This window comes from Hibiscus syriacus, unplaced genomic scaffold (assembly GCF_006381635.1).
Source record: "Hibiscus syriacus cultivar Baekdansim isolate YM2019G1 unplaced genomic scaffold, ASM638163v2 tig00110548_pilon, whole genome shotgun sequence".
NCBI lineage: Eukaryota > Viridiplantae > Streptophyta > Magnoliopsida > Malvales > Malvaceae > Hibiscus > Hibiscus syriacus.
In genome coordinates this window covers 5,122,078-5,143,416 of record NW_024062775.1, presented here as the reverse complement: position 1 = coordinate 5,143,416, position 21,339 = coordinate 5,122,078, and the positions used below count along the sequence as shown (strand labels likewise).

Below are 21,339 nucleotides of genomic sequence, written 5' to 3'. Positions count from 1 at the left end.
AGTTGAATCAAAGCTTAGGTTTCCACCCATAAGAGATTCGAAGTTGAAAATTTTAGTAACACCGACACGGGAATCAGATCTTAAAACATTTTTCGTTATCAAATCTCAGATCTCACTGTTTCTGTTTTTCGTAATCTATTCACTTTTGAAGTTTAAACACATTCCGGTTTCACCGATCAGTTCAGGGGGACTGAGAAGCGGACTTTAGCTGAATTCAATGGCTATTGCCGTCAGGGGAAGTCGAGGCGGCGGATCTGGCGGGGTTGGAGCTGGTTTCCGCGGTTTCTTTTCTTACAGAATCTTCATCTCAGCCATGTTTTCTCTTCTCTTCATTGCCACCGTCTCCGTTCTCATCACTTCTCGTCCTCCTACAATGCATCACCACTCTGTAATTTCACTTTTCATTTCTTAGAATTCTTGTATCTTTTTGGCCTTTTCAGGTGCTCTCATCAGTTTTCTGGCTTGGGGTTTGGTTTTTCTTGAATACCATTTAGTTTTTTTCAGCTGAGCTTTCGATACTTCAAAAATTGAATCTTGATGGGGTTTTAAACGCGTTTTTAGATTATCTAACCGTTTTTTTTTTCTGTTTGTATTTTAGCAGAGTCTTCCTAGTGGCGCAAATGTTTACATGCATAGAACGTTTCTGGCATTGAATTCAGATCCTCTCAAAACAAGGTTAGATTTGATATACAAGCAAGCCAATGACCACATCACATTAGTGAAAGCGTATGCAGCTTATGCAATGAGGCTAAAGCTTGAAAATTCAAGGGAATTGAAAATATTTGATGATTTAGCTAAGAACTTTGCAGATCTGAATTCGAAACCGAGTTATAAACCCTCTTTGTTTGAAACTGATGGGAACTTAGATGAGGATGTTTTGAGGCAGTTTGAGAAAGAGGTGAAAGATAGAGTGAAATTTGCTAGGTCATTGGTAGCTGAGTCTAAAGAGAATTATGACAATCAATTGAAAATTCAGAAGTTGAAAGATACCATTTTCTCCGTAAGTGAATTGCTCGGCAAGGCTAAAAAGAATGGAGCTCTGGCGAGCTCTATTGCTGCTAAGTCGATTCCTAAGAGTTTGCATTGCTTGGCAATGAGGCTCGTGGAGGAGAGAGTCGCTCACCCGGAAAAGTACAGGGAAGAGTTGCCTAAGCCTGAGTTTGAGGATCCTAGTTTGTATCATTATGCTGTATTTTCAGATAATGTGATTGCAGTTTCTGTGGTGGTGAGGTCAGTGGTGAAGAATGCGGAGGAGCCTTGGAAACACGTGTTCCACGTGGTGACCGATAGAATGAATGTGGCTGGGATGAAAGTTTGGTTTAGAATGAGACCCGTGGAAGGGGGTGCTCATTTAGAGGTGAAGGCAGTGGAAGATTATAGTTTCTTGAATTCTTCCCATGTGCCACTGTTAAGGCAGATTGAGTCTGCTAAGATGCAGAAGTTTAGACCTGAGAAAACAATGGAGAATTCAACAAAAGATGGGAGTAACATGAAGTTAAAGAACCCCGTGTCTACATCAATGTTGAATCACCTTAAGTTCTATCTGCCCGAAATGTACCCGAAATTGCATAAGATTTTGTTATTGGATGATGATGTTGTGGTTCAGAAGGACTTGACAGGGTTGTGGAAGATAGATCTGGCCGGAAAGGTAAATGGGGCTGTTGAGACCTGCTTTGGCTCGTTCCATCGGTTCTCTCAATATTTAAACTTCTCACATCCTCTAATTAAGGAAAGGTTTAATCCGAAGGCTTGTGCTTGGGCTTTTGGGATGAATATTTTCGATCTTGATGCTTGGAAGCGTGAAAAATGCACGGAAACCTACCACGACTGGCAAAACTTGGTAAGTGTGTGCTTTACTTTTAACTTAGTCATGTTTGATATTAAGGATGTTTGGTTTCCTAGTGATCTTTTCTTTCTCTTTAATGGGGGGAAATCAAAACTTGTGATTAGTTCTTTTAGTATTAGGTTGGTTTTTGGATAGAAAATTGGAAACCATATAAATGATGATCAGAATAGGAACTTCTAGGAATAAAACCAGTCTCTAACTTCAAATGTCGAGTAAACATCTCGGTAATACCGATGATAAGAATCGTGGTTTGAACTTTATAGTCTGAAAATGGACATGTGATTAACTTTCAGTTGCCCTTTTCACCAGAACGGGGACCGAACACTATGGCAATTAGATACTCTTCCGCCCGGCCTGATCACATTCTACTCATTGACTAAGCCATTAGACAAATCTTGGCACGTGCTCGGGCTCGGATACAATCCAAGCATTAGCATGGATGAGATCAGTAATGCCGCAGTCATTCATTATAACGGAAACATGAAACCTTGGCTAGACGTAGCCATGAACCAATACAAGAACCTTTGGACTAAATACGTCGACAACGATATGGAGTTTGTGCAGATGTGCAATTTCGGGGTGTAGGTACGTTAAAGTGCTTGCTCATACTGGCTTGCAACATTTTGGGATTTCATTGTTCATTAGATTACGTTTCAGAGTAAAGCTTATGTACACAAGGAAACAATTATTTTGATCAGTAGCAGATTGAGATGAACACTTCCCAAAAGCTCATGCGGTATGCTGCATTAGTTTGGTAGAGTGAAACATACTGAAATTGCATTTTTTTTAAATTTGGTCCGTAAATTTTTTAACATTCTTATTTCGTCCCCAAACATAACTCATTCGAAATTGATTACTTAACTTTTTTATGTTTCAATTTCATTCTCAAACTACTGGTATATGTTTATCACGTTAATAAAGTTATTAAGTAATTGTTTGACATCATGTAAATATTGACGCATATTATGTAACAATATGATGTGGCATAAATTATAATTAATGGTAGATTTAAATAAAATAATGATTTAAACAAAATGAAGTATTTGTTTATTTTTGAATAGTATGAAGTGATTATAAGGAGATAATATGTTTATAACTCTTAGACTATTCTTAACTTGTATACATTTTATAAATACAATTACTTAAACTCGTATCTCTTAAGAAGAATAATATTTTTTTACCACTAAAATTATTTAATGGATTTTAATAGATTTAAATGTTATGAATCAAATGTTGGAATTGACACCGAAAAATGAAAATTTTCATTTTTTTAAATAATATTTTTTATCATTGACTAATTATATCTTCATTATATTTTTAATAACTGATATTTTTTTTAAATCGATTTTGTGCTCCTAAAATATAAGATTTTTAAGATAAACCATGCAAGTAAATAATATTGAAAAAAATGTAATTTTAAAGTATTTTTTTTATGATCATCGCTATTAATAACTTGTTCCAGAGATTATTGGTTATCTCTAAATTAAATAAATTACGCCAAAAGCATCTCATGACTACCTCCATTCAACTAAAATATTATGATGAGTGGCACAATTTTTCCCTTACCTTTTTGCTATATATATTTGATCTAATTCTAGGTATCCATTTGTGCAAATTTTTCTTCAAATCCCCACATCTTCGGTTTCCCTTTTCTATCAGAAAAACAGAGGAAAGAGGTGACTTTTTGAGGTTTGGGTCTTCCTTTCTCATGTTGAATTTCAATGAAGTTTGAAACTTTTTATCCTTTAGTTTAATTCCAGCATGCAATTAGTTCCGAAGTTGTATTTCGTTGTTAATTAAGCTAAATAAACTGTCTTTCTGGCTCTTACTTTTGAGAATTCTTATCTGAATTTGTAGGATGTTTGGTTCGTAATTGTTAGTTGTAATTTGTGCTTGGGATTTGAATGAATTCAAAATTTATTAAGTTGCTATTTGAAGTGGTTTACAATCGTGTTATTTTATGTATAATCCAAGAAGTCTCGGTTTTATGAGTGTGAAGAACATAGGTTTTTTCAATTTGTTTTATCTGAATGAACATATAATTTAGTGCTCTTATAAACAAGTTCTTTGTTTCTCATTGATTATCCCTAATCATTTGTTTTCTCATTTTAATGGGTTTTTGTCCTTTTTTTTTCTTCCTGTGAATTTCACTGATGATGATGATGAAAACATTTAACAGGAAGAACTATGGCTCCCCCTACAAGAATAGGACTTGCTGGTTTGGCTGTTATGGGCCAAAATCACGCGCTTAACATTGCCGAGAAAGGCTTCCCCATTTCTGTTTACAACAGAATACCTCCAAAGTCGACGAGACCGTCGAAAGAGCTAAACAGGAAGGGGATCTTCCCGTGTATGGTTCCCATGATCCCGAATCTTTTGTTCACTCGATCCAGAAACCTCGAGTGATAATCATGCTCGTTTAGGCAGGAGCCCCGGTGGACCAGACCATTAAAACCCTCTCTGCCTTCATGGAGAAAGGTGATTGTATCATCGATGGTGGCAACGAGTGGTACGAGAACACCGAGAGACGGGAGAAGGAAGTGTCCAGACTGGGTTTGTTGTAACTTGGGATGGGAGTTTTGGGTGGTGAAGAAGGTGCGCGGCGCGGTCCCTCTTTGATGCCTGGAAGTTCCTTTGAAGATTATAAGTACATTGAAGGCATTCTTCTTAAGGTTGCTGCTCAAGTTCCTGATAGTGGACCCTGTGTGACTTACATTGGCAAAGGCGGATCGGGTAATTTTGTCAAGATGATTCATAATGGAATCGAGTACGGTGATATGCAGCTGATTGCGGAGGCTTATGTTGTTCTGAAATCTGTCGGAAAGTTATCGAATGAAGAACTAAGGAGCGTTTTCTAAGAATGGAACAACGGGGAGCTTTTGAGTTTCTTGATTGAAATAACAGCTGATGTATTCGGAATTGAGGATGACAGAGGAGAGGGTTATTTAGTTGATAAAGTTTTGGACAAAACTGGCATGAAGGGTACCGGTAAATGGACTGTACAGCAAGCTGCCGAGTTATCTGTTGCAGCTCCGACGATTGCAGCATCTTTAAATTCAAGGTTCCTGAGCGGATTAAAGGAGGAAAGAGTTGAAGCCACTAAAGTCTTCAAATCTGGAGGGTTCGGTGACATCTTGACCGACCAAACCGTGGATAAGGCAAAACTAATCGACGATGTAAGACAAGCTCTTTATGCATCCAAGATTTGCAGTTATGCTCAGGGCATGAATCTCATCCGCGCAAAAAGCATGGAGAAGGGTTGGGGCTTGAAGTTGGGAGAACTGGCTAGGATATGGAAGGGAGGCTGCATCATCCGAGCTATTTTTCTTGATCGTATCAAGAAGGCATACGATAGAAACCCTAACCTCGCAAACCTTCTAGCCGATCCCGAATTCGCAAAGGAAATCATTGACAGGCAATCTGCTTGGAGAAGAGTTGTTTGTCTTGCTATCAACTCCGATATAAGCACTCCCGGCATGTCATCGAGTCTTGCTTATTTCGACACTTACAGAAGGGAGAGGCTACCAGCTAACTTGGTTCAATCTCAACGAGATTATTTCGGTGCCCATACTTACGAAAGGGTCGATATGGAGGGATCTTTCCACACCGAATGGTTCAGGATCGCGAAACTTTGAAAATTCGAAGTTTATAATTTACTCCACCGGTACTCTTCGGATCTTCGGATGCATGCGACAACATCCGTTCCGGATCATTCGTGCTCAACGTTAAGGTTATTTCTTTTTATCTCAAAATCGTTTCGAAAACCTATCTGCGAATTTAGGCTTGTGTTGGCGTGTTGATGCGTGTGATAACATCTATTTTCTTTGTCAATGTGTTGAGCCTCACATGTGATCGCAAATAATTTATGGCACTAATTACTGCTACACACAAACATTCTTGCTCTAATTTTGAGCTTAACTGTCGTTTAGTAGGTATAGAGTTGTGGATTTATACCAATAATGGTAGTAATATATGCTTGATTAGAAGTATAATTAAAATTAATCTTTATGTATGTATAATATATGTCATTTTTGCATTATATAATATTGTTCATTGTCATATATGATTTTACATGTTTTGGATGGGTCCATATGGAATATACCAAAAGCTTGACACCCTCCCACCATGAATACCACACAGCGGGAGAGTTCAAATCATTCAACACAATGAGTAAAGGGTGAATTTTGTTGGGTAAACTACACATTTAGTACTTAAACTTTTAATTTTTTCAAAATAATACCTAAAGTTTAAGTTTTGTTTTATTTTAGTGTCATGTCGTTACCTTAATGTGTTTAGTACCTAAATTATCAGTTTTAATCCGTTTTAATAATTAAACTTTTAATTTTTTCAAAATTTAATGTTAAATTTTAAACGAGATACTAAAATCAAACGAAAATTAAAGTTTTTAACCACAAGTAAAAAAACTAAATTTTAAGTATGGGTTTTGAAAAAATTAAAAATTTAGGTATCAAAACAAATTAAAACTGATAGTTTAAGTACTAAATCTGTAATTTATTTAATTTTCTTTGTACGGCTCCGTCTCGTCGCGTCTGGCTTCACTAATTTATGAGATCGATATCCACCGCATTTTTCAATTTTAAGGATAAATTACACTTTTTTATCCCTCAACTTTGATTATATTTTTTTTTACTTTAACTACTCAATTTTTATAATTTTTGATTTGAGTAATCAAATTTTTAAATCGGATGTTAAAATAAAAACATGATGGCGTGACCTATTTTCTGCTGAAATGGAATCTATCTATCATCCACCTATTTTTGTTCTGTCTTTTTAATTTTAATTGTTATCATTTTTCTGATAAAATAAACTTTTAGAGTTTCACAATTTTATCACACCGTTATCGAAATCATCATATTGTAACATTTTCTACGATCATTCTATACATCAGCAAACTTGTTACATCGTATCTTATCATTATGTCAAATTAAATTTTCTCAAAATCTCTTTAAAACTCGTGGAACTACAACATAAAAAACAAATAAAAATGAACCTTTACCATTAGATCAATATATATTGTTCATCTCCTTATTCTTCACTTTCTCACCCTTGAGATTCAAAAGAAGATGATCAAACGTTGGAAAATAAAAAGGAATTTGAAAAATTGGGAAGGAAAATTCGAAGGGTATTTTTATAAATTAAAAGAAAAACGTTTGAGGCTTTTTATAATTTTAAATAGATAGATATCTTGTCATAATTTCGTTAAATAATTAATGTCGGAATAACAAAAGATAAACAATTCAGAAGTTGAGTGGTGAAATTGAAAATATTTAATAGCCTGTAAAATTCTATAAAGATGATGTGAATGCTTAGTTTCGTAACGAATGGAATTTGAGCAAAAGAACATTGTATTGTCACATAATCAATCAAGAGACTAATCATCATCATATGTATTCACATATGGAAACCGAAATCCGCCCACCATTGCTAAGCTTTGGTTAATTATGGGTTTATTATAATAAAGAGAAATGGGCATTTATGCCCCAAAGCCACTAAGACTTCCTTTCTTTGTTTCCATTAATTAATTTTACAGTCTCCCACTAAATCAAGTTGAAGCACTCCCCATAGTGTTTTGAAATTATTATTCTCAAAATTAAGTGCTAGTTAAGCTAATACCGAATTAATTTGTGGTAAAACAATTATTATTATTATTTTTGAGGTTTCGGGTTCGAGCATCAAAAATACTAGGGGTGTGTGAGTGTCAATGTCAAATGACGAAGAGTTATTATATCACAGGAATATCTACCAGATGTGACGTCCGGATAAGACAACTGTCAAATCTTTACCAACCGAACAAATGTAACTATTAAATATGATAGAAAAATTGGGAGGATTAGCGTATTCATATTTTCATTATAGGAGAAGAAAGTGGAGTGCTCCTATAGTGTTTAAAACTCATGACCTAATTGAATATAATGAAACAAAGATGAATAATTTTACCAACCGAACAAACGTAGCTATTAAATTATGTAATCCACATATGATGTCAATCAGCACATTTAACTCGCTATCTTATATCTAATTAAATTCACTACTATCATAGTGACCGTCCAAATTGCAGCAAATTCTCACAATATTGACTTGCAATTGCAATAATTTGACGACCCAAAGCAGCCGATTAGATAACCAAAAGGTGAAAAATCCAATCAAATCCACTAATCCAGTAGGGAACACAACAAAAATAAGGAAACAGGTCAGCAAATTTGTTTCCCGGTGGAAACTATCATTTCAAATGTCTCCCACTAAACAAAAGGTGAAGTGTAATTGCACTTTCCTTTGTATTCATTTGAATGTGTTAAGCAAACCACAACCCTCTTTTCGCTGACTCTTTTGTTTTACTTTTTCTCTCTTTCAAGTCCTCTAATATTGACATTAGCTGCTCAAACACTACATTTTCGAGCCACCACGTCTTTCAACCAAACCCATTACCATTCTTCGAACTTTATGTACATATGTATATTTTTATCAGCAACAGCAATTATGGGTTAGCTAATGACTCACAAAGTACATAATTAATCCACAAATTAGCTACTTTGCTTCATTAGGCTACTGGCCCTCCCCAAACCCTTTGCCTCTTTCACCCAGCCTAGACCCGTACTTGATATAAATTAGTTATCTAATAAATTAAATACCGATGATTATAAAAAAATATTCTTTCAATGCACTCTTCTAACGTTTACATATTTCTGCAAAATTACATCCATCTGGACGTGAAAATGGCAACCGAAAAGAGAAAGAAAGGATTGGAAGATTTAGTGTAAAGTAGTTGGCTCCTTTCGCAGTCAACCGAGTGCTGTCAAACTTGTTGTTCAACATGGCGAATGGGGTTGGCGATGTACGTAGGGTTTTCATCACCGGCCATGATCACAACGATTTTGGGCTCCATTTCAAGTTGCATGGCGGCCACTCCTTGCTTGGCTGGCTTTTCTTCAGCTTCATCGCCATGGGGATCGTGCGTCGACGATTCCTTGCATGAACAAGCTAGAATGACTAACGCTATCGCAATGAGTCCTAGCATCGCTGCTATTCCACCGAACAGGTACGGAATGGGAGAGTTCCAGTGCCGGAACACCGCTCCGGTAGTCGCTGCCGTCGAGTTGCTTGCAGGCCTCATCTCTCTCTCTCTCTCTCGATGCTGACCAGAGGTTTATCTGTTGAGAATTTTGTTATCTTTCTTACTGGTTTTAATGGTGTAATGGGAGATTAATGGGGGGTTTGAATTTATAGTAGCGGCCAATTGAGTTCCACAGTGGATGGATTAGGACGAGGAAAATACCATGTTGTTGCTTTTTCAATAAGGTACCCAATTTGCCCCTGTTTTTCTAAAGAGATTCTTGCTTGGGGTCTACTTGAAATTATTACTGGGCCTCTATGCGTGTAGAGAATTGCACCGAAGGGGTAGATGGGTAAATTGACAAGGGTTGAAATTCATGAGACAAGAATGAAGCAACCAACTATGAGAGAAAAGAAAAGTGGAAAATGGGTGTGAATATGTACCAGACAAACTACATCACTTACTGTTATTATTATTATTATTATATATTAGTGTAGATTTATTTATTGAATCATTTAAACGATTTCGGTAATAAAATAAATATTATTTTATAAATTAAATTAAAATATTCGTATTTATAGAATATTCGTACATTGTTAATAAAGATCATTATAACATCATTTAAAAAATTACAATACATAAGATTTATAGATTAATTTTTAGAAGAAAAAACTTTAGGGATTACGTAAAAAAATAGGGCCCATTAACCGTGTCCTTAGGGCACACGTATTGCCTATTCCGCCCATCATAGGGAGATATGAATTTGTGAAGCAACCTCTATCCCTTCCTTTCTTCCCAGTTGAAAAATGAGACAATCTAACGTAATAAATATGCTAAATGCTTCCCCTCCTCTACAAGAAATCGCCTGCACATGATCCATTGGGTTAATTTAAGTGGCAAACAGTTTGATATCGTTTAAATAAAATTTCAAGTTCAAATATTTGTGTATGCAAAAAATCTTTATCGTGAACTTAACTCACTTATCAAAGTTAAATGTACAACACGAAGATTGGTTTACTCGAAATCTTAATAGTGATACTTGGGGTTGTTTTCAAATGTATTGTTCGTGATTGGTTTTTGTTTCTAGTTCTATTAGAATTTCATCTAAATTATTCTAAAATCAATTTTCTTTCTGAATTTATATATATATTGCTTTTTACTTAATTTGTTAGGGTTAAAGATTTTGATGTAGAAAAGGTGATTCATCCATATCCATATTGCTTGACACAGAGATAAAGAAAGATCCATGATTGTCGGCATCTCCAAAAACCAGGCATGGTTTTCATGGGAAATTAAAATTGTTGGCTACCACTTTTTTAAGCTACATAATATTATATTAAAATAATTAAGATGGATTCTGAACTAATCTTATAAGATTAGGGATAATTGTGGTGAGTGGGAAAAAAATATGTTAGTGAGTAGAATAGGAGTGGGTGAACTGAGGGACTACAAAGAACCAGCGCATTCTCTTAGGGGCCTACATTGCATTAGCTAAAGGAGTAAAAATCGGGATTTAAATAGTGGTCCGTTTAGGGATGGGCATACCCGAATAATATATACCATCCACCCGACCCGAATTCGACCCGATTATTTGAGATAAAATCCGAACCCGATCTCATCCGACCCGAAATAATAAAAATATTATTTTTATTCAATAAAAATAATTATTTAATTGAAAAAAAATAATATATAGAGTGGTATTATTATAATTATTCCTAAATATATAAGGTAATTTTTTTGTCGGATCGGATATTTTTCACCCTAAACCCAAATCCGACCCGACCCGGACATCACCTTTAAAAAACCTGAACTGTCAGGTTCGGGTCTCATGCTCATCCCTATGTCCGTTGTTGTAATAATGTCCTTTATATAGCAGTAGTAGTGCCATTCGAAATTATTATTGCATAATCGTGTTACCCGTAATCACTGCAATAACATCCATTATGTCTGCAATCACGATAAACGTAATGCAATAAAAAATGCGACAATAATCGGAATTTAAATCCCTAACAAAAATATATGGATAAACTACATTTTCTCATGATTCTTTACACATATTCCTGATTTGATCACTCAACTTTCAAATTGTTTTTTTAGTTACTTTGTCGTCAAATAATTAGCATTGTTATGATAAAGTGTTTTTTTTAAAACAAAAATATGAAAAAAATAAAAAAAAAATCTTCAATTTTTGTGAAAGAGATCCATGAATCTTCTTAAAAAAAACTAAACATTAGCAACGAGATTTCATTAATAAAAACGAAAAAAATAATCAAAATTACAACACACCCAAAGAAAGAGAAAAATGAGGACAATAGTCCTAAAAATATTTATACAAAAATAAAATATTAGACCCAAAGATACGAAGAAAAATGAAACATTCCCTTGAGAATGATAACCAACATCAAAAGAACCTAGTAATCTTCATAAAAACTCATTGTTTATGTCGAACGAGACATTTTACGAAATAATAAAAGAGTGGTGAGCGAACCAAACTATCTAACATACTGCTTCGCTACATAATTTTGATTATATCGGCAAATAACCTTTTACCAAATAGGAGATCTGACTATACGTGACCACCAACAAATCAATCAGAAAACAAATAACATGAGGGTCTTTGTGCGAGCACCAAAACGACAGAAATGATATGCGAAAAACGTATCAAAAGTCATAATGATTGTGCCACAAATGTAGGGAAAATGCATACCACAAAAGCATATAAAAAAAATGTCACATGGATATATATTCTTATTCAAAAATAATAAAAACATAATATAAAAAACAAGAGACTGATAATCATCCAAAGTTGACTAGCGGTGTAAACGAACCGAGTCGAGCTCGAGTAGTGCTGAGCTCGACTCGACTCAAAAACTCTAAAATGAAGCTCAACTCGACTCGAAAACTCTAAAATGAAACTCGACTCGACTCGAAAACTCGCGAGCTTAAAATTTTCAAGCTCGACTCGAACTCGAAATCTTGAACTGAAGCTCGTGAGCAGCTCAAAATGAAGAAAAAAATTCTTAAACTTAACTCGATTGAAGCCTCAAACTCAAACTCGAACCTTAAATACACAAAAATCTTACTATATTTAAAAAAAAAATAATACATAAATGTTAATATTATTAATAATTTATTTTTAAAAAATAAAATCTTAATATATTATGTTTTCGAGCTGCTCACGAGCTTTTCGATTCGAATATCAAGTAGCTCGTTTCGGCTCGTTAAGAACTCGAGTCGAGTCCATTCGATCCGAGTATTTATCAAACCTTGATTGAGTCGATCTCGAGTAGCTCGCGATCTGTCTCGTCTCATTTACAGCACTACAGTTAACAATCAACATTAAGATTAATAACGCCACTAGCTAAAATCAAAGGAAAAGAAGACAACGACACAAAAATATTGAGAGAGAAAATTATGTTGAAAAAAAAGGAAGAAAACTTCTTAAAGTTTAATTTTTAGATGTATAATCATCTTCTTTCAAGATCTAACAATGAGAGTCAACAATTTTTAAAATATATAATTAAAAGTTCTTAGTTGACGCATCTCTTCTCTCCTAGATTGTGGCTTCAATATCTATTAAAAACAATATGTTTCTCCCTTACTTGAGTAGAAATTGTTCAAAAAAGAATCGAGGGTAGAAGAGGAAGAGATGAGTTAGTTGTCGAATTTGTTAAGTTTATTAGTGTTTAGTTGTGACCCATATGCTTATGTGTCTATTATAACAAGATGTAGTGTGGGCCTTAGCCTATACAAGTATTTTGTTTCAATGGATCAAATATCACTTACTGATCCAGTTTAACTAGCTTGTGCCCTAGCTATCAATGTCATTATACAAGTTTTCTTACGACGGCAGGGGAGATGGCGATCAATCGGGGAAATGGAAAGGACGATGTCGTCGACAGTGATCATGGCCGGCAAGGGAGGTTGGGATTAGGGTTTGAGATTTGAGATTTGTAGGGATTTGAAGCTTTCTTGTAATATTAGAAAAAACAATTTTTTATAAATACAACAATTTTTTACATTTTTTTAAAATTTAAAATTATCAGAGCGTGACTTGTGTCACTTAATGAAATTTTTTAATGACCGTTACATTCTGGACACTTAAGATGATAACGTTTGTAACGTTAGGTACCGGATGACTAAAAAATAGTTGGGCATCTATTTAAAAAAAAGGTATAATATAATCAAGACTATTTCTAATTATGTGTAGTTGCAAAAACTTGGCAATTCTTAATAATAGCATAATGCTTTTAAGTGGTGTCAAAATATTTAATTGCTTACTTTCTAGCAATGTTAGGGAAATGTGTGTTGTTTTATTCTAAATCCAAACCAATCGGTCATTATGAATGGCAAAAGTAAAGCAGCAATCTCCCATTATTATAGCCATAGGTCAAATGAAAATAAATATATGAGCGATGGATCCCCGTAGCAACAGGTGATGTCCTTTTATATTAGACCTAGGATCAGGGATGGCGATAGATCAATTTACACTGTAATCTTGGTCCCTTTATAAGCCTTGAAATTAGGTTTAATTAATTACCTTATTTTTAGAAAATTATTAATTAATTTAAATAATTAATATTACTTTTTTAATCAAATGACTGAATAAATATTATCTTATTTTTATCACAGATTTTTAAAAATAAATAAATTTCTTAATAAAAAATTTTGAATTTGAATATCAGATTTATTATCTTAGTAGATTTGGAACATACTTGAATATAAGTTTTAATGGTCACGTCATATCATTCGTTAAAATAAATGAGAAGTGATTTGATTGACACATTTAAATAGTTAAATAATCTAATTTATAAAATTTTAAAATAGATAATCAAAATAAAAATAAGAGCTAATTGCATTATACATCCCCAATCTATATCTCTCATTTTAAATTGGTCCTTAAATTTTTAAATATTTCAATTTTATCCTTAAACTATGACTATCATTCTAAATTATTCTTCAAACTTTTGAACATTTCATCTTTGTCCCTAAACTACGATCTTCATTCTAAATTGTTCTCCAAAGTTTTTGAACATTTCAATTTTATCCTAAATTATACATATATACTAACCACATCTATTGTAGATAAAATCCTTAGGCCGCGTTATATTGTTATATGTTTGAAAAAAATTAGATTAAACTATGGTTGAAGTGGATTACATATTTAGATGAATTTGGGGATGAAATTGGAAGATCTAAAAGTTTATGAGTTAATTTTTAATGAGATTCATAGTTTGGGAATGAAATTAGAATGTTAAAAAAATTAAGGACTAATTTAGAAATGACCATCCAGCTCAGTTGGTAGAGCACAAGGTTCTTAACCTTAAGGTCGTGGGATCGAGTCCCACGGAGGGCATTTCATACTTCGGAGGTCTCTTACGGAAGCTGCTCTCAACCTGGTGTTGAGGGTAGCCTACTATCTTACCTCCCCCTTACCTCATACATATGGGAAAAAGGGACAACCATTTAGAATGAGAGACATAGTTTGAGGATGAAATTGGAATATTTAAAAGTTTAAGTACTAATTTGAAATGGGGGTCATAGTTTGGGGACATATGAAGCAATTAACTCTAAAAATAATAATAATTAAGTCAAATAGTTTATTGGGGAAACTACGTATTTAGTACATAAATTATCAGTTTTGATCTGTTTTAGTACTTAAACTTTTATTTTTTTTCAAAATTGTACCTAATATTTAGTTTTCATTTTATTTTAGTATCTCATCGTTAAAAACTTAATGTATACAGTGCCTAAACTATCAGTTTTGATCCATTTTAGTACCTAAACTTTAAATTTGTTAAAACTTGACGTTAAATTTTGAACGTAGTACTAAAACGAAACAAAAACTAAAGTTTTTCACGATGTGGTACTAAAATAAAATAAAAATTAAACTTTAAGTATTATTTTGAAAAAAATCAAAAGTTTAAGTATTATAATGGACTAAAATTAATAGTTTAAATACTAAACACATAATTTACCTAAGATTTAAAAAAATAATATGCAAAAGGGGACATAAATGTAGTATTAGACCAGCAACGGCTAAATCCAGCAAGAAAATGAAATAAATCCAAATACCAAAACAAGATGAAAAGGTGGTCGCAGACTCGCAGTGCAGCCTTGGCCTTTGTGTTTTGTTGTCCATTAATTGCTGCATGCAACTGTCTAACATGTTGCAGTTGCGGATGGTATCTTAGCCGTTCATCTACTCTACAGTTATTCTAATAATTTTATAGCTTTCTCTTATTTTCTTACAACTTAGCCCCACATTTCCAGACTCCAGTTGTTTCCCTTTTCCTCAACTCACTCTTCCTCTCTCTGGGTTTTGTTTGTTTCGTGAGAAATTTTCTAGGGTGTTTCTTTTTCACCCTATGGCTTGGCTTCTTGTTTTGGTTCTTCTTCAAGCCGTTTCTCAAGCAGCAGCCGATGAAGGTAAAGCTTTTTTATCCTTCTCTTCCATTACCTCAGGCTTCACTGTAGTCTGTAGACTTCACTTAAAAGTTATTTCGCAATTGGTTAACTTGATTTCTTTCCTTTTTTTGCTTCTCATTCATTTTAGTGTTAGAAACCTGATGAACATGAACTGTTAGTAAATTATAATCAAAGTGTTTTTAATGTAGTGAAGTTATTTCTTTTTTAACTTTGCTTGAGGGGATTTTAGTAGGCTTGAAGCATTAAATCGGGGGAATGAATGAGAACAGAATGGATGTTGGGGGTGTTAAAAGATAAGATATATATAGATATATATGGTGTACATGTCAGCTAATGAGAAGGTAAGTGATAACTCTTGGGGGGAAGAAAGGTATATAAAATGCTCAATTATTTTACTGCGGGCCATACATTGTGCGTACAATGTGGAATCCAGCTTTCATGCTGGATTTGAGGAATAGTTTTTCCCCTCACTTTGTACTTATTTTCCCACTACCGTTTCATCCTTTTGTTGAATTTAGAAAATGATTAATATGAAATAAGTGTTTCAAATTATATCTCGAATTTTTTTTAATATTTAAAGAATTTTTCATTAAAAATAGGTATGTAATGTTTTCAACGTTATATTATATTTTTAGGTGTTCGGACATTAACCACCGTTAAATATTTAAGTGACATGTGGTACGTTTTAATAATTTTGAGAAGCATTTTTCGAGGCCTCTAGAAAACCATGGTAGAAACTAGGGTAAACTATGCTTTTCATCACTGTTGTTCCTATTTTGGTTACTCAACTTTAAATTTTTTCAATTTGAATACTTAATTTTTTATTTTTTTTCTTATTTTAGTCCCTCTACTTTAAAAATAATTAAAGACATTATTTCAGTGCATTTAGTTTTAAAAATAATGAAAAGGTCCAAATATTCTCGTCAATGTTTGTGAAAAAATTCATGCAAATCTTTCTAGAACCTAATTTTTCGTACTCCCTTCGATTTTCTAACGTCGAAACATGTTCTTCAAAATCAGAAACAACGGTTAAATAAGGGGATAAGATTAAATGAGTGACCTAAATAGGATCGACTCGAAAGTTGAGGATTGAATTGATTTTTTTTAAGTTGAATTACCAAAACAGGAACATATACAAAGTTGAGTGATGAATAAGGTAATTTACCCAAGAAAATGAATACTAATTATAGTTTATTAAAAAATCATCTCGCTTATACAGATTATACCGCTGAACTAGTTTTTAACTGATTCAACTATCATTCCATCTTTTCATGTATTTGTCAGCAGGCTAGACCCTAGAGGTAATTTCATTGGTTCATTTTAGTCCTTCACTGTATTTTCTTTAAGAAAAAGAGAAAAATCTCGGGCAGTGGCATTTCCACTTGCCTTAGTAATGAAAAAATGGTCAAAAGATTACTGGATATCGGGAACATGCCATCCTCCATTGTTTTATATATATGTATATATGTATGTCTTAATGCTTTTGATGTAGCTAGCATGCACCCATGTATGCATATTTTTTGTAATAGAAATAATGTTCACATGCAGAAGTTTCTTTATAGAAATGTTCTTAAGGACTTGGGTTTCGTAAAATGTTGTTCCGACTTTTCATTTTTCTTGAAGTATCTGTGTTGGATGCATCCCCCTATCCGACACTTTGACCCGAGTCTAATTTTGTTGTTGCAGATCCATACATTGGAGTGAATATAGGGACAGATCTATCAGTCATGCCACACCCAACTCAAGTAGTTGCTCTTCTTAAAGCTCAGCAAATCCGACATGTTAGACTTTATGATGCGGACCGAGGTATGCTAGTCGCACTTGCGAATACCGGCATTCGAGTTATGGTTTCTATACCCAACGAGCAACTTCTAGGCATTGGACAATCGAATTCCACTGCAGCTAATTGGGTCTCTCGGAACATCGTTGCACATTATCCAGCGACCAACATCACTGCTGTTTGTGTTGGTTCTGAGGTTTTCACTACACTTCCTAATGCAGCACCGGTGCTTGTGAATGCCATGAAGTACATTCAGTCTGCCCTCGTGGCGTCGAATTTGGACAACCAAATCAAAGTTTCATCACCTCTTGCTTCATCCATAATCCTTGATTCTTTCCCGCCTTCCCAGGCTTTCTTCAATCGCTCGTGGAATCCGGTTATGGTCCCCATGCTTAATTTCTTGCAGTCAACGGGGTCGTCTCTCATGCTTAATATATACCCTTACTATGACTATATGGAATCAAATGGTGTGATTCCATTGGACTATGCACTTTTCAAGCCTCTTTCTCCGACCAAGGAAGCTGTCGACTCTAACACGCTTGTCCACTACTCCAATGTCTTTGATGCTATGGTCGACGCTACATACTTTGCCATGGCTTTCCTGAACTTCACTAACATCCCTGTTATAGTGACTGAAACCGGCTGGCCATCGAAAGGTGATTCCAATGAACCGGATGCAACGATAGAGAATGCCAACACTTACAACAGCAACTTGATCCGCCATGTGATAAACAAAACCGGAACTCCCAAGCGCCCTGGGATTGCTGTCAGTACTTACATCTATGAGCTCTATAATGAGGACCTGAAACCCGGGCTGATCTCTGAGAAGAACTGGGGATTGTTCGATGCAAATGGTGACCCCATTTATGTATTACGCCTCACAGATTCAGGGTCATTGTTGGCAAACGATACCACTAACAGAACTTATTGTACCGCGAAGGAAGGGGCTGATCCAAAGATGTTGCAGGCTGCTTTAGATTGGGCATGCGGACCCGGGAAAGTGGATTGTTCACAATTGTTGCAGGGAAAACCCTGTTACGAGCCGGATAACGTGATTGCACACTCAACTTATGCATTCGACACTTACTATCACCGTATGGGGAAGACTCCCGATGCATGCGACTTCAACGGGGTTGCAGATATTACAACAACAGATCCAAGTAAGATGAATAGAGAGCATGCATGCATAGATACTAATATAACAATATTGCTTGTATTAGAATGAAACTAATCCAAGCTTGCTGCTTCTTTAACAGGTCATGGTTCTTGTATATTTCCAGGAAGGTAAAACTAGAAGCTGTTTTTTTTTTACCCCTTTGGCTTATTCCCCCCCCCCCCTCTTGTCACATGAACTGAACATGTCATTTGTTAATGTGTGATGCAGCCTTGGCAGGAATGGAACCATGGTAAATATGACAGCACCGTCGATGAATTCAATAAGTTCGGATTCGCCAGGTTGGAATATTTACAGCGGGGGAGGGTTTGCTAGCGTGTTGGTGGTAATCAAAGTTGTGCTGTGGAGTGTAATCTTCTTGTAGAATGATTTTTTTGAATATCTAAAATTAAATTATTTCGTCAAGATAAAATATAAAACCTTAAAATATAAAATTAATATGAAAAAACTAAAAAAATAAGAATTTTTCGGTACAAAAAAATTTAGGTAAGGGGCGGCTCATCAGTCTAGGGTTAGAGTATATCTAAGACACAATTGAGATTTACATAGGAATTTATAAATTATCCATCGAGAGATGATAGCAAGATTCGAATTTAACCTCACAAACTCAAATTCATAAATCTCAACAATTTGTACCAGTACTCGTTGAGAAAAAAAAATTAAGATTAACTATATCAAAAATTGATAAATTATTTTTAAAAAGTTAAAAAATTAAATTAAATCAAACCATATGCACCCATACTTATAAAATAACCACCCACTCTCTCTAAAAAACTATCACTCTTCAATAACTGCGTAGTTTACCCAATTAAATATCCAATACACGTGACTTGATAAATTTAATTAAATAATGTTATAAAAAAATTTTGTCATATAAGATATAGAGAAAATTATTTTTTTAGATAATATAATTATTATATTATAATGAAATAAAACATATCATAATATTAAACCATGAAAATAAAAAAAGTTAGAATGAAATTACCATTAAAGTTAAATACCCTAAATCGATTTCATATTTGAAAACTTTATCCGGCGGTCAACACACGATCTGCACTAAACGAGATCGGCGCAACTAAAACCAAAATAATCGCACAATCTGATTGGACCCAAGTTGAATTTAGATCCGATCTAAAACAGTATGGATTTCGGATCTGGACAAAATAATCCGACCCGTTGAGTCAACACAGATCTACTTCTCGAAACCCTAAGTTCGCCCAACTCTCATATTTTCTATATAAATCTCCCCAACCCTACACCTTATCATAAAGCAGCCGACATCTTAAATCCACTCCCCATAACCTGATATTTATCTCAATCTTGATTATCTTAGTAGCGTCTATCTATGATCCTCGTAGTTCTCTATAATAAATAGCTCTAGAGGATGCGAAAAGATGCAATATCAAAGGTACTTCTGGACACGCAGTTTCCAGAATTTGGATTTGTTTGTATCTTTTTCCTATGGATTGTTGCGTTTTCTCGTAAGTTTCACAGTTTCTTTTTTAGAAAATCTCTATGTTTTAATGATTTTTGCTCGATGATGATTTATATTTGCTTTAACCACACTGAAAATTGAGATCTCGGAGGTTTGGCGGATTTCTCTTTTGGTTTAACACGAAGTTGCTATGCTTCTAGTGTTTGATTTTGGCTCAATGATTCTGTTTTCTAGGAGCTGGAGGATAATGTCCTCTTCTTTTAGATTATGGAAGAAAGCTCTAGTCAAGCGCCAGAAGTACTGGCTGTTTTGTGTTAAATTTCGGAGGCAAAAATGCTCGCCTGCTTGGTCTCAGATGTGGAAAACCTTGGCCTTTTTTCTGAGAGCAATTAATCATTCAATTTTCCCTATTATTTCATGTGAAATACATTTCCCTATGTTGGAAAGAAATTGATTTGGATCTTATCATTTGTGTTTCTTGTTTGTTTCAACCAGGATAAAGAATTTGGATCGTCTACATGAATATCTCATTCTTTTAAGGTAAGATTGACGAGTTAAACCAGGATTAGTTTTGGGAAATGATGACAGCTTAATTGCTGGATAGTATCTGAGCAAATCTTTGACGAATTATCTTTTGCACGTCAGTCTGATCCCAAACAAATGTTAAAACGCATTTTCAAACTTTTATGGAACAAATTACTGTCAGACTTGGAGGATTGAAAAACTATGATGGAAGGGTTAGCAATAAAGAACAGTTGAATTATTGGTTAAATTTTCAAAAGATGATTGTCCCATTTCATCCCTGAGGAACTGGGATGAATTATTGGATAAAAAACTACACATATTCAACAAAAGATATTTTTATTTTAAAACCAATTCTTTTAATGGACCAAAATGCTGTTAAGAGTACAGGACAAGGGTTGTTTACCGAACAATGATGGCTATAATCTATCTATTTACTTTCCCCACTCTTGTATCAATATGATTTAAGGTCAACATTTTTTTGTTATATCCTTTTTTTCCAATCAAATTCAAGAAAAAATATTTTCAATTATAATATAATTTGAAAATATGTTTTAAAACAATATATCGATGGTAGAAAAAGAATACGGAACCTGTAAGAATATATTTTAAACTAATATAATTTAAAATATTTAAATATTAAGTAAATATGAATTAAGTGGTTTCTGCCATAAATAAATAGTTGGTATATTTTTGATGTGAATGTTCAATGTTAAAAAGTCGAGAGTTATCATCGAACAGACACTATCTTAAATTTATCTAAAATTAATAAAAAAAAATAAGTAAAATACACTAGAGGTTTATAATCATTTTGGTCACTAGTTTTTTTAATAATCATTTTATATAATTTAATAATTTTTAATGATTATTTTATAATAACTTAATAGAATTTAATATTTATTTTAAAATATTGAGATGAATTTAATGATTGTTTTGTAACATTTGAAAAATCAATAACCAAAATAAATTTAGAATTGTTAAATTTGAAAGAGAGAAAAAAATACGTTTAACTTGAAATACTACCAATGTCTGCGATGAACATGGGCATCAGCTCCAGCGAGTTCTGGTGCCCTCTCTGCGA

At 34.0% G+C, this 21,339-nt stretch overlaps 3 protein-coding genes, 1 non-coding gene and 1 pseudogene across 4 annotated transcripts; 4 read left to right on the top strand and 1 right to left on the bottom strand.

The window, feature by feature from the left end:
* The first annotated feature begins 42 nt into the window (after window positions 1-42).
* On the top strand, window positions 43-2,544 carry LOC120130934 (probable galacturonosyltransferase 9). Its single transcript, XM_039148078.1, has 3 exons — window positions 43-388; window positions 602-1,840; window positions 2,156-2,544. Exons 1-3 carry the CDS (start codon window positions 218-220, stop codon window positions 2,429-2,431), a joined length of 1,686 nt encoding a protein of 561 aa, XP_039004009.1. The 5' UTR covers window positions 43-217; the 3' UTR covers window positions 2,432-2,544.
* A 1,485-nt stretch (window positions 2,545-4,029) lies between these two features.
* On the top strand, window positions 4,030-5,526 carry LOC120130935 (annotated as a pseudogene).
* A 3,107-nt stretch (window positions 5,527-8,633) lies between these two features.
* LOC120130939 (protein GLUTAMINE DUMPER 4-like) lies at window positions 8,634-9,057 on the bottom strand. The gene has a single exon (XM_039148081.1). It carries the CDS (start codon window positions 8,976-8,978, stop codon window positions 8,661-8,663), a length of 318 nt encoding a protein of 105 aa, XP_039004012.1. The 5' UTR covers window positions 8,979-9,057; the 3' UTR covers window positions 8,634-8,660.
* A 6,121-nt stretch (window positions 9,058-15,178) lies between these two features.
* LOC120130464 (glucan endo-1,3-beta-glucosidase 2-like) lies at window positions 15,179-18,699 on the top strand. The gene is made up of 4 exons (XM_039147693.1): window positions 15,179-15,347; window positions 17,034-18,287; window positions 18,384-18,411; window positions 18,512-18,699. Exons 1-4 carry the CDS (start codon window positions 15,287-15,289, stop codon window positions 18,663-18,665), a joined length of 1,497 nt encoding a protein of 498 aa, XP_039003624.1. The 5' UTR covers window positions 15,179-15,286; the 3' UTR covers window positions 18,666-18,699.
* A 1,607-nt stretch (window positions 18,700-20,306) lies between these two features.
* Window positions 20,307-20,393, top strand: LOC120131095. Its single transcript, XR_005516889.1, has one exon. It is a non-coding gene; the product is annotated as a small nucleolar RNA Z122 (small nucleolar RNA).
* Window positions 20,394-21,339: the final 946 nt, after the last annotated feature.

Bases quoted from the DNA above. Each gene is read 5' to 3' on its own strand.
- LOC120130934 (XM_039148078.1), top strand. From the start codon at position 218: ATGGCTATTGCCGTCAGGGGAAGTCGAGGCGGCGGATCTGGCGGGGTT. The intron at 389-601 runs GTAATTTCACTT...GTATTTTAGCAG, and splicing joins CTACAATGCATCACCACTCT to AGTCTTCCTAGTGGCGCAAA. The intron at 1,841-2,155 runs GTAAGTGTGTGC...CCTTTTCACCAG, and splicing joins ACCACGACTGGCAAAACTTG to AACGGGGACCGAACACTATG.
- LOC120130939 (XM_039148081.1), bottom strand. From the start codon at position 8,978: ATGAGGCCTGCAAGCAACTCGACGGCAGCGACTACCGGAGCGGTGTTC.
- LOC120130464 (XM_039147693.1), top strand. From the start codon at position 15,287: ATGGCTTGGCTTCTTGTTTTGGTTCTTCTTCAAGCCGTTTCTCAAGCA. The intron at 18,288-18,383 runs GTAAGATGAATA...CTTCTTTAACAG, and splicing joins TATTACAACAACAGATCCAA to GTCATGGTTCTTGTATATTT. The intron at 18,412-18,511 runs GTAAAACTAGAA...TGTGTGATGCAG, and splicing joins TCTTGTATATTTCCAGGAAG to CCTTGGCAGGAATGGAACCA.